Consider the following 13,176-nt stretch of genomic DNA (forward strand, 5'->3'; position numbering starts at 1 on the left):
CGCTCTCAGGTGCCAGGCCTGCCTTAGCACAAGCCTGAGGTTGAGTGCCTCCTTCAAGTTTTAACCCAGGGTCCTTGCTTGCTTTCCCTAATCTCAGCTTTGCTTTTGGCCCTGCCAAGAGGGTGATTCCTGAGTTGGCCTGCAGGGCAGAGACAGACTTGAAAGGCAGAACCCTGGCCAGGGGCTCGTGGGGTGAGATTTGGAGGGAGGCCCCGTCCTGGCGGTTCCATGGGCGTCCCTCATTCCTGCCTCAGCACAGAGGACAAGCATGGGGGCAGCAGCCAGGTGACAGCAGCGTGCAGCAGGGAGTCAACCTTTTCTCCCCTCGCCCCAGTGACCTTGAAGTGGTTCTCTCACCTTCACCTATAGCCTCCGCTCAGCCTGGGTAGAGAAAGGACCGTAGGGCCCTCAGCAATATAACAGCACCCCTCCAGAAAGGTGGTGCTTGGCCCTAAGAAGAGGGCTGTGGAGACCGGCCTGACAGATGTGGAATTCTCCAGGACTCCAGGCCCCTGCCTATCTCTTCCCCCTCACAATGCATGTCTCCCCAGAACCTTCTCCATAGAGTGTGAAGGGCGTCAGATGGCCCAGTCGAGCCCAGCTTTTCTCTGTAGACCACTCAGTGAGTCAGAGGCCCTCTCTGGCCCCGCTGTACAGCAGGGAGTCTGGCCCAGCATGGGCCTCACGGCCCGGTGGGGAGGAGGGGTGGATGGGGAGCGAGGAGACTTCAAGCAGAGGGAACAGCCCCAGCCGCGGCACAGCAGAGAGGACGCTGTGCTCATAGTTGGAGGGTCACAGGCTGGGCGTGGAACTGTGGGCAACTGCCCACGATGGAAATGGCCCAGGCCCTGGGAACCTAGGGAAACAGCTGAGGGTGTCCCAGATCTGAAACAAAAAAGACCGTGGAGGGGGAGGCGGGACTGAGAAAGAGCCCACACAAGTGCAGTGAGGGGAAGGGTGCAAATACCTGCCAGTCCGGAGGGAAAGATGCTGACCACAGCAGCACCCCGGGGACTCAATTCTGAGTGTGACATTTTGGAATTCATATTGGAGCCATACATTTAAATTACAGAATCGAGATGGACTGGGTGACTTAAAGTGGTTGTTGGACTTTTTACAACCTGAGAGAGTCCGGAAGAGTTGTGAGGCTTGCCTAAATTTCCATCCAGGGACAGAGGGAGAAGCGGGCCACAGAAAAAGGAACAATAAAGCTGTTCAATAATTACTCCTCCCCAGCACAGCACAGTCCCCTTGAGTCCTGCTTGTTTAACCTGATGGGCATACTCACCCCTCAGTGCAAGTGCTGGGTAAACCTGTGGGCATATTGACTCGTTTAGCCCTCATAATAACCTGCCAAGCAGGTACTATCATTCCCTCTGTTTCACAGATGAGGAAACTGAGGCCTGAGAGAGGAAATAAATTGCCCAAGGTCTCCCAGTGGGTGAGAGGTGGAGCTGGGGCTCACGCCCAGGCAGGCTGCCTACCCAGCCAGTGCTTTCGACCTTGGCAGCTCTCCAAGAGTCTCCTAGACTTCCCTGAAACTTGCCTCAGAGCCATAAAGCCTTCTAAGAATTTACACCTGTATGGGCCGGAGGGCACAGGGGACACAGCAGGGTGGTGGGAGCCCTTCCTGGGGTGCCCTCCTATAGGAAGACGTGGGTTCAGGCCCCTCACTGCCAAAAAATCAGAAGTGGGGCACTCCCTTCTGCTGCACTCTTGCTGTGTGATGTCTGATCCCCTTGTGACTGTCAGTCAGGGACTGTGTGGCGAGGGGAGTCAAGGGGCTGGTGCACTTGCCACGAGTGTGCAGTTCTCCTGCTGCTTCTCCATCAAAGTCGGGACCGCCTTGAGGGCAGCTCTCAGTCCAACTCCCCACAGAGAGCCACAGGCAGTAGGTGCTAAACAGCCCCGAGGCCCGTTCTCCCCTCCCAGCCGGAATGCAGCAGTGGCCAGGCTGTTCCAGGCACAGCCCCCATCCCTTCTGCTCAGGTCTCCTCTGTGTTATCACAGGCTGGGGCAACCAGCAGGCACTTGGCAACGCGTTCTCTGGGAAGTGATGGAAAGAATCACATACCTTTTCACAAGCTCAAAATTCCCTCCCCACCCTCTCCCACCCAGGTAAAAACTCTTCCTCCTGATGTTTTTCTCCGTTTGCGCTGGATTTATTGAAACTGGGGAAAAGGGTCCATTTTTAGTGAGCAGATGTCTAGCTGAGTTCTTTGTGGGGTGTGGTTGGTAATAATTTAATTAGCCCAGCTTTTTTGGGGAAAAAAGTGTTAATTAGTTTTTGCTTAAAATACACGATCTTGATGGCCTCTTCTTCCTCACTTCCATCCCCTGGGTGAAGCTCAACTTCCCACCCATACCCGGCAGCAGTCTCAGCCTGGTCACCGCTGTTATTGGAAAAGAAAATGCAAAGAGTTATTTTTGTGCAGTCATGGATTATGACACGTGTTGATGATTCCTGTAGGTCCAGGAGACTGGGGAGGGGCAGGACCCCACTAGTCTCCGAAGGACCGTGAAGTTCTGGTCCACAGTGTCACATGCCATCTTCTGGTCCCCAGCCTCAGCTCCAGGAGGCTTTGGGAAAAGGCTGCCAGAAGCCAAGGTGGGGGTGGGAAGGTGCGGCTGGGAGCAGCTGGTGAGAAGCTGGAGGAAGGGCCTCCAGCCCTCAGACGGAAGGGAAGAGGTCTCTCCAGGTGAGCCCGTCTCCGCGCTTCTTGTCCAGCCACCGGCCGCAGCTGAAGATGGTGGCCACTCCGGAGCTGGTGTTGGTGACTTCCACCTTATCCACCAGCCAGCCCGAGTAGTGGCCGCTGCTGTCGTGTTCCACGCGCACCTTGCGCAGCTCGCCCAGGTCCAGTGTCTCCAGGAAGAAGTGGTCGGTGCTGCCCCGTTCAAAGAGGTTGCGCATCTTCTGCTTCAGCTCCCGCTTGCCCGTGTCCCCGTTTGACCCAAAGATGGTCACAAAGACATTGGCGTCGGTGCCTGCCCCTGGCTCGTAGCCTGTCGTCACGATGACCTCGTACTTGACCGGCACCAGGCTCTGGACCTTGCTGGCAAAGCTCTCGGTCGTCTTGGTGACTTCGAACACCTTGAAGTACTTCTTCTTCCTCTTGAGGGGGATCAGAGTGTCACAGTTGAAGAAGTACCTGGGGGCGGGAGGGGGTGGGGAAGCTCAGTGACACCAGCCAAGGCTCACACCCTTTCCCAGGACCCCTGGACATTCATAAGTGATTCCTTCCCAGGTGACAGGATATGGGGGCTGGAAATGTCTTCATTAAAACATGAGTAAGTCTTGTTTATCTTAACATTCACAGAGTGGCATCTCCATCCTTCCAGTTGCCTTTTTTTAAAAAATGTTTCCTCTTATTTTTACCCGACACTCCATATCTTATCCACCAGCCAATTCCAATATGTTGTCCTTTACAACAGAAGGAGAATCAGCTCTCCTGGAAAAGTGGGCAGTGTTTCAGTATCTGTCCTGCTGCCCCTTGGTCCAAGTCACCACTATCTGCCACCTGGAATATATCAGCCTCCCACCCAGTCTCCCTGCTTCTGTTGCCTATGGTCAGTTCTCTATGTAGCAGCCCAGAGACCCTGTGGAGATATAAGCCCAAGAATGTCATTCCTCTGCTCAGAGCCCTTCAATGGCTTCCTAGGGTTCATAAAAATCGCCACCTTACAAAGGCCTGCAAGACCCTACTTGATTTCACCGTCCTCCCAGTGTTTATCTTTCTGACCTATCACCTGCCTTTCTCCTCTAAGCTCACTCCACACCAGCTATGCTGATCCCCTCTCTCCCTCAAAGGGACTGGTGAATGTTTTTACCCGATGTTGTCACCTTCAGAGGCAGCTGCAGGATTCAGAGTGACAATCCCAGCCAAAGCCAAGTGGAAACATGGCCATGGAATGTGCTCCCAAATTCCTCACACTTGGCTGAGTTGAACTGTGTGCGTGTGCACGTGTGTGTGTGTGTGTGTGTGTGTGTGTGTACACATGCTCATGGACTGCAGAGTGCAAGGGTTAAGAGAAAGTCCCCTACTGAAGAAGCCACCACAAGCAGAAGCAAGTTCAGGGCCAAGAGAAATAGTCTTGGACCAGAAAATCCCCTCCCTAACACCTCCCTAGCCCCATACCTCCCCAATTTTGGCAATGAGTCCAATAATTACCAGGGAGGAAGTCAGAGGGCACAGCAGAAAAACAGTGCATAGGATGTAAGGAGGCCTGCTGGAGTCTGCTTCAGCCCTGTTATCTGTGTGACCTTGGGCAAGTCACATCTCCCACCCAGACCTTGATTTTTCCCATTGGCAACTCCCATTGGCAGAGGTTTGGATTAAACTGCTATGGTTTCTTCTGACTCCTAATTGCTACTTTGAACAGCTTTGTAAATAAACAATTCTGGCACTGGCTAATGAATTCAGGAATGCAGCCCTGAGAGGGCATGCCCAGGGTAGAAAATCAAACCCATTTTAGATGAAAATCCAGAACAGCAAAAACACTTGGTTTTCTGTAAACTTACTAAATGCCAGGGCTTTGCATTCTTGCATCTCATTAGCTCCCACAACAGCTCTGAGTTGCAGGCATCATCATCTCATTTCACAGATGGGGAAACTAAGGCTTGGAGAAGGGACGTCACTGCTCAAGGTGACCCAGAGCCAGGGCCCAGAGCCGGGGCCTAGAGCCAGCCTGCCCGGCTGCTGAAGAGCCAGCTATTTAAAGACCCTTCACAGGACATCCTTATTCTGTTTGGAGTTCTGTCCTCCCCCAATTTATCTTGATAAGTCTGGATTGTTGTTATGAAGCACACTTTCTTAGTGGGTGGGACACTTGCATTCTTTGTTTAAGGATTCTTTTACAGTGTATTTCTTTATGCATATGCTCACTGATATACATAATTCTATATAAATGCACAAATCATGTGATCATATGCATGTTTTTCTAAATTCACTCCATTTTGCTTGGCAGTAGCTCCTTTTTTCTCCCTCATTTCCACGTCAGCGTCCCATGGTCACCTCAGATAACCCGTCACAATTGCAGGTGGATCTTGCCGAATTCCCCTCCATTTCACCCAACCCTGCCCAGACCCACACCCATAGACACACGTGGGACGTCAGTGTCCCTTTACAAAACGGCATCATGCAATACATGTTTTCCCATCTTTTGCTTTTCTCACTCAACAGTCCTTCCTGGGACTTGCTCCAAGTCATCTGGTACATATTTAATTCATTATTTCTAATGGCTGAAAAATATTCCCTGGTGTAGCTATAAGGAGATGTTTTCTAATAGACATAATTATAAGATCACCAAGTCTTGGGACCTCAGGGCTTTGTGGAGTCAAACCTCTAGCTGGGGAGGACATGCATCAGGTTGTTGCCGCTGGAAAGGAGGGGAAGGGCATCAGCAAGAGTTAAGGCAAACACAGAAACGAACACAAAAGAAACTGAATATATGAAAAAACACGTAGAATATGATCACACTTCTGTGAACAGTGTGTACGTGAGATGTTAGAAAATGCCAGAGAGAATGAAGTTACCAAATGCTCACAGCGGTTGCCTCGGATGGTGGGGCTTTAGGGAATCTTTTACACTCTCTCTTTGTATTATTTGAATTTTTATAATGATTATGTAGTATATATATATATGATATGGGGATAGGACAATGAAGCTGTTTTGAGTCTTAAAGAAAGAAACACAAGCCTCTCTGTGTGTCCTTCCACCAAAATCCTAAGGATGTTAGTGACAGGCAAGAACAAACTGGTCAGAGAAGTAACACACATTGCTGCTGAGGAGCCAGAGCTGGGAAAGGTGGGAAGATGAAGATCTGAGATTATCGTGTCCATAAGAACTTGAGATTAAATTCATTTGCAGCTCATGGAAAGCCAAACATTACAGTTAATGTGGTGGTTGGGAAGGAACTATGGATGCATATACAGGGCTATGTAGTGGCTTTTATAATGGCAGAATGCCAGTACGTGCTAGAATGGTGACATGCCAATCGTCACAATGATTAAACGTGCCTGCAGTCCCCCTTCTGGATGGAGGTGATATTTCTGGGGGAGAGGTTGTCTTTCCCCAGAAGCCATAGGCTTGAGACATACACAGGCAGTGGGCGAGAGTAGGACTTCTGAGAGCCCGCAGACTGGCACCCTGCTGTGTTTCCCCTACCTCTAGACTCTAGAGAGCATCAGATCGCCTCCCAGAAGGAGAGACTGAGGCACAGTGAGGTGATGGGCTATTGCCTGAGGCCACACAGCTTACCTATGGCAGCTCTAGTATCTGGGGGTCTGGACTCCCTGCACCCCCCTCCCTTTTTGGAAGAGCCCTGCCCTTAGGACATCCCTTGCTCCCCATCAGTCAACAAACTAACAAATGGACAAATGACAAAAGGCCACATTCTGGAAGGTGGAGGAAAAGAGGTTTTCCTGGGAGCAGCTGCTTCTTTCCACTGGATGAGAAATCCCACAGCTCAGCCCAGGACGGTGGGCTGGACCTCCGCTTCCCCTCCACCCGAGACCGGAAGGTGCGGCGGGTGCTGAGATCTTTGGCTGTCTCTTGTTCACAGCCAACATTGTCCATTTAAAGCTAACTCAAGGGATGACCACTTTATTTTATTATTGTATCATCTAGCAGTGTTTTGTTTGGTTTATTTTGGGGGTTTGCGGAGGAGCAGTATCAACAACCATGTTCCCTGTGGCTGGGAGACAGTAACCGGTTGCAGAAGATGCTTTGACCTGACCCTGGCTTGCTGGGTGAGTCACTGACTCTTCTAAGACCTCTGTGTCCCAGCTCTCAAGTCCTCACCTGTGTTGCTCCAAGCAGCCATGCTTAGTGACTCCTACAGGATCTCTTATACCCCAGCTGGTCCTCCTCTAACAGAGCAACAAATAGCAATGCAGCCCCAGAAGGAAGCAGCTATAGTCTGAATTGTGTCCCCTTCAAACTCACATATTGAAGCCCTAACTCCAATGTAATGGTATTTGCAGATGGGGCCTTTGGAAGATATTAGACTTAGATGAGATCATGAGGGTGGGGACCCCAAGATGGAATTAGCGCCCTTAAAAGAAGAGAATGAGACACCAGAGCTCTCTCTCTTTCTCTGCCAAGTGAGGACGCAGCAAGCCAGGAAGAGAGGCCTCATCAGAACCCAAACCATGCTGGCAACCTGGCCTTGGACTTCCAATCTCCAGACTGTGAGAAAAAAATATCTGTTGTTTGAACCACCTGGTCCTAAGTACTTTGTTATGGCAGCCTGAGCTGGCTAAGAGAAAAGTCCCAAAGTCAGAACCCTTTCCTGCCCAGTTCCCAAAGGGGGCCAGTTCCAGGGGTCTGCAGGCTTCAGATTGAGCATGGACAGACTGCATTGAGATGCTTGGGCTCCTGAAGGCTGGAGCCTGCAGCTGAGGGCCCTGCCTGGGTAAGGCAGACCTGCACCTGGCTGCTGCTTCTGTCTAGTGTGTTTATCGTAAAAGGTGTGGCCATGGGCAGGGCCAGCCCCAAAAGTCTACACAAAGGTCTTGAGGGGTCAGCAGCAGTTTTGGGGGAGTGTCCCAGCATGAGTTGTGACCTTGGCTCTCACTCACTCCTCAGGCTCACCCTCCTTGAGGCAAGCATTGCCCTTAGCTTCCCCTTCCTCCTCCCCTGGTTCCTTTGCAGTATATTTCCTGCCTTCCAGAACCTCAGGCTCTTTCTGGTCTCCAACTGGTTACCAAGTGGTTTTAATTAGACAGACTGATAACTGTGGATGGTTACCCAGGTAACTAAGACTCTTAATCCTCCAAAAATGCCTGAATCCCCAGGAAGGCCCTGGGGAAATGCAAAGCTCCTTATTTAGGGTCTTCAGAGGCAGGTGAGCCCTGACATTACCCCAGCTGTCCCTGTCCCTACCCTGCCCACATAGATGGCAGCCTTTCACTATGACCATGGAAGCAGCAGGCTTCAAAACTGTATTTCTTTGTCATTACACAGTGATGGGAGGGGAGGAGAGGGAAAGTCTCTGCTGTCTGGCACTGTCTGACTTGCTCGGTGTTCTCCAAAGAGTCCATGGAATAAAAGGCCTATGGCTCAGATAGCTCCAGACCGGTACGCCTGCCTGACACTCCTCATAGGGGACACCTCCCTGCACTATGCTGTCTTGCCCATGGTCCAGCCTCAGTCTCCTGCTGGGAGAGAGGGCTGGGGGCACATACTTACACATTGCCGTACTCCATCTCTGTGATGGTGATGGTCTTGACATGCCAGACCAGCTCCCTCTTGGGGATGAACCGTTCCTCCCTGGCAAGGTGGCCCACGCAGATGGCAGCAAGGTCCCCCAAGTAGACACTGTCAAACTCAAATGTGTCTGTGGTCCCCCTGCAGGACATAAAGATGTGGCCAGTGAGAGCTACCCATGCCCACAGAAGGAAGGAAGCAATTATTGAGTACCTACTGTGTTCCAGGCTCTGGTCTGAGGAATAGGGAAAGAATAGCAAGCAAGAGCTCACATCAGGCCTCCTTCCTTGAGGGGTTCAGACTTGTTTGGGAGAAGACAATTGTCACCATTAAAAAGCCCTGCCTGCTGCCTGGTCCCAGTGGATGGTAACAATGCAAGGAGTTGAGAGGTGGGTGAGGCCCTGTACCCTGGATGAGGGGGTGGTGGGATGAGAGAGGGAGGGAAGAGTCCTCCAACGTGGACCCGACTTGGCAAAGCCATGGGATGGGAAGAGTGGGATGGGGAGGTGCAGACACTTCTTGGGGGAGTGCTGGCTTGGGTGGAGGTTGGGTTCAGTGAGGGAAATGCAATGGGAAGGAGGTGGGGTGCAGCAGTCTGTGGTCTATAAGTGCCAATCAAAGGAGTTCATACTTCACCCTGACATAGAGGGAGTTTAAATAAGAGTAGAGTGGGTTATGGAAGGGAGAAACTTTATTTAAGTGATTTTTGGAGAGAGTGGGGAGATGAAGTGGGCATCTGAGCAGCTCAGAGGGGGCTCCGATATAGGGGAGGAGGTGAGATTTTCCAGGGTGTGTCTGCCAACCGGGAGTGGTGACTAGAGGCCCCTTTACACAAGACTCAATTTTGAGTTTCCTATAAAGAATCTTAGAGGCTCTCTCCTCCCTTCTTCCTTCTCACTAGAACTTAATTCTATGTTGTCTTCTATGATTCTTTTGCAATTTTATGGGTGGATGTCTTTCTTTTCAACTGGACTGTGAGTTCCTTGTCTGGGTGGACATGGGACAGAAGATGTCTACAGTGATTCTAGGTCTTGCTGCATAGTGAGGTCTCTTTAATCAGTCAATTAATTAATTAATTGTTACTGTAGCTTTCCATTAACTTTTAAAAAATGGAACTATATTTGATATATAGCATTGTGTAAATTTAAGGTGTACAACACGTTAAATTCACAACATATATTGTACTATGATTGCCTTTGCAGTGATAATTAGCACCTCAATCACATTACAGAATTACCATTTATGTGTGTGTGTGTGGCTGGAATAACTAAGTTCTAGTCTCTTATGGTGAGCTTTCTTTAAATGGCAGTCCCCTCCTAGCTTTCCCTTTATAAATTTCCTGTTTTGTTCCCTAGGAGCTCCCATGGAGTCAGCACACAGTAGGTACTCAATAAGCACCTGCAGTTTAAGCCCATTAATATCTTATGTTCCCACTGTTGGGGTTGATCCTCCCAGCCCACCCACCCCCATTCCCGTTTTCATACTTCCTAAAGGCCCGCTGTCTAGAAGAATTTTCCACGAGAAACTCTTTGGATCGGTTCTTCCTGCCCTCCAGGATGAGCCAGACGTTCTCCCTGGTTTCGCCTCCGTTGCCTGTTTCTATGACGATCTCGTAGGCTGCAGTGGAGAAGGTGGGAGAGGGTCAGCGGAGCGGAAGCAGCACCCACCATCAGGGCAGGAGTTTGAGGGCTGCTCCCTCCAAGTCTTACGTTTGATCTTAGACCAAACCTGGCGTGGGAGGGGGCAGGTTAAAATGGCTGCAATTGAGGCATTATAAATAGAACCTGCCCTGATTGGGGGCTAGAATGATGTTCCCATTTTATTTATAGTAGCAGCCTCTTTGCCTGAGGAACATGGTAGCTGCTGGGAATGAAGCAACAGCCACAGCTGCCTCCAGGAAGCAGGTTTCCAGAGACGCTGGGGGGCCTGGCTCTCCAGGAAGATGAGCTCCTGAGATGCAAAGCAAGATCATAGGCAAAGAATAGCGAGCTCCGGAGGCATGAGTGTGGCTCAAGTGGCAGGACAAGAGAGCGGGGAGAAGAAAACCCTTGACATCTTGCCTGTGCTCTGGGCATGGCATCTGCAGAGGGAGATGGACAAGCAATCCAGAATATGCTGAGAGGAGCCAATGCCATGTCGTGTGAGCAGCTGCTGAATAAGCAGGTGTTTGTCCTGCAGGGCATGTGATGCTGTGGAGGAGTGGCAGGGCGAGGACAGCTGGGCTTCTAGAGGGCATGTGGCACTTACTGTGCCTGATCACCTTCCCCACCTCATGTTGTCAGGACCGTTCTCTACTCTGGGAGCTCCCGCCATGTGGTTTGGATGGGGCTGAGAGTCCTCGCCTGGCCAATCAGAATCTTCCTCTGGGGGACACTCTCTTCCCTTCCATGGAGGCTGTTGAGCTAGAAGGCTGTGGGGCTGGGGTGGCCAGCAAGCCATCTTCCCACGATGTGGAGAAAGAAACAGTTGTGAGGGGAAAAGGAGGACAGAGACACTGAAAACCACTGACAACACTGAAATCGCTCAGCCTCTCGACAGCCAAGTCTAAGCCAGCTCCACCTCAGACTTCCAAGTTCTGGGAACCAGTACACACCCATTTTGCTGGAGCCAGCTTAGTGCCGGGGTTCAGACACGTACAGCCAAGAGTCCTAGCCTCTCCTGAAGTTTTCTGCTTGACCTCATTGGAACTGCCAAAGGATGGAAGCATCAAGAACATGAATATGAAGATTTGTTTTCTAACAGCTGCTTGGTAAAGCAGTGACATCTCCATCCCTGGGGAGCAGGCCATCAGCTGGACTGTATTTGGGCTGATGACAGGCCTACATGGCTTCAAGAGAGGGGGAGTAGAAAATGGGGAGCTGTAAAGAGGGAAGCATGGGCCCTGGTGGAGGACGTCCCAGTGAGAGAGACCTTTATGTCCTCCCAGGTGTGTGTGAACGTCCGTGTGTATGCATGCATGTACGTGTGTGCATGTGTGTGCGTGCACAAAGGAGCATGTGATCCTACTGTCCAGGCCTTACCCTCTACCAATTACAGTAGAATCTCTAGGGGTAGGACCTGGACGTCAGTATTATTTCAAGACTGCCACTGGTTTTCAGCTTCAGCTGCACGTTAGAATCAAGTGCAGTGACACCTGCTTGCAGAGGGCCGGAAGCAGCTTCCAGAACTGCTAACAAGCATCAGAGGTAGAGGCAGGAAATAGGGGGATAAGTGAGGTGGGGCAATCCATCAGTCTGGAGTGCCAGCCAGGCTCAACCTGACAAGACTCCCTGTGGTGGTTCAGAGTCCTGGGCTGGGACTCAGGTCACCTGGGTCCTGCTGGCTACCAATGGGCCTTCGGTGTGTCATTTCACCTCTCTGGCTTTTTTGTTTTCCTTACCCATGAGAGAGAGGTGTGCCCTGGCTCATGGGGAGGGAGTGGGGCTTGAGGACCTAATGGAAACAGGGGTGTGGGGCGCTTCCCACATACGAACCTCTGTTCAAGTGGGAGAGGGTGTTTGTTTTCACAAGCTGGGTGCCCAGAGGTGCCCCCTGGGTCACAGACACCGAATGTAAGTGCTACAGGGCAGGGTCTCTGTTTTATTCATTAATGTGTCCCCAGAACTCAGAATAAGCTGTGGCACTTAGTAGGTGCTCAATAAGTATTTGCCAAATGGTTAAATAAAGGTAGCTGAGGGTTGGCTGTTTGGCTCTAGCTGCATCCTTGGTTCTCCTAGGATGAACTTCCATCTGAGGACAAAGAGGTGGCTGTCTGTCCTCTGATGGGCAGTGTAAGAGGGTGCCACTATGCCCTCTACAGGCTCCTTGTAAAGACAGACTGATCCGGTGTTTCCTGGGCTCTGGGCCCCTGCTCTCCCATCTCCAGTTCATATGCATCCTTCTAGAACTAACACACATGCGGCCTACCCTTTGCAATCTCCCTGCCAACCCAAATCCCGCAGGTCTTAGCAGCTGTTAGGCAGGAAATCTGTGAGGCAGACTCAGTGATTATGCTCCAAGCCTCACAAATCTCTCCTCCCCTGAACGCCAATAGCCTGAGGAGCCTCTGTTGCTCATCTGGGCACTGCGTAAGGGGCTTAAGTGTTCCTATTGCATAAGGGGCTTAAGTTTCTCCTTCTAACAAGATTGTGAGGCTCTAAGGAGAAGGAGTGCACCTTCTTCTGTTCACTGAGTACTAACTAACTGCACACCTGTTAAGTCCCAAAGCCTACAGAGCTGCAGAGGGCTGCAGACACGAGTGATTCTGTCCTTGACTTCTAGGAGCTTACAGTTGAGCAGAGAGACTAACATATGTACAAAGGTTGATACAAATCAACTAGGGGTCACAACTAGTGTGCATTACTGTAGCAGCTAAATTAAAACCGGGCACCCAGTAACTCCTCAGTACATGCAATTACAGCAGCTGGGAGTCCACCCTCTAAATTAGTGCAGGAATCTTCATACAGATAACTTGACAAATGGGTGCTTGGCCCTCGTTTGAATGCTCCCAGGGACATCAATGCTCAGTACCTCTCAAAGAAGTTAATTTCGTCATTTGGTAATTTAGATGGCGTGGCAGAGATGGGTAGGTGGCTTTTCACCAAAGATCCATGTTTCCTTCAGCAGTGTAGTGTTTGCTAGGAAGGGCTGTCCAGCCAGGGACTACATTTCCCAGGTGCCCTTGCATCGAGGTGGAACCACATGACTAGTTCTCACAGCTGAAAGTAAGTCCCTGTGCTAGAGAAGGTAAGGGAGTAAGCTTTCTCTTTTCCCTTCTACAAGAAATATGGGAGCCAGGTGTTGAAAATTGCAGAGACACAGATGAAAAGAGCTTGGGTCCCTGAATCACAGTGTAGAAGACTTCCTGCCAAACGCCAACACCAGACTGTTACACGAGTGAGAAATAAATTTTGTTGTGGTAAGCCACTGAGATTTAGGGTTTATCTCTTACTACAGCTAGTGTTATGTTAATAACTAAGGTTGGAAA

General features: G+C 50.7%; 1 protein-coding gene across 2 annotated transcripts in view; it reads right to left on the minus strand.

The window, feature by feature from the left end:
- Window positions 1-2,671: 2,671 nt before the first annotated feature.
- LOXHD1 (lipoxygenase homology PLAT domains 1) overlaps window positions 2,672-13,176 on the minus strand; it is a 136,092-nt gene continuing 125,587 nt past the window's right edge. For both annotated transcript variants that reach the window (XM_016225121.2, XM_016225120.2), the window contains 3 exons: window positions 9,695-9,827; window positions 8,193-8,351; window positions 2,672-3,152 (listed from right to left, as the gene is read on the minus strand). In XM_016225121.2, the coding sequence (XP_016080607.2) occupies window positions 2,672-3,152; window positions 8,193-8,351; window positions 9,695-9,827 (773 nt within the window). The remainder of the gene's footprint in view (window positions 3,153-8,192; window positions 8,352-9,694; window positions 9,828-13,176) is intronic.

This window comes from Miniopterus natalensis, chromosome 7 (genome assembly GCF_054644295.1).
Source record: "Miniopterus natalensis isolate mMinNat1 chromosome 7, mMinNat1.hap1, whole genome shotgun sequence".
Taxonomy (NCBI): domain Eukaryota; kingdom Metazoa; phylum Chordata; class Mammalia; order Chiroptera; family Miniopteridae; genus Miniopterus; species Miniopterus natalensis.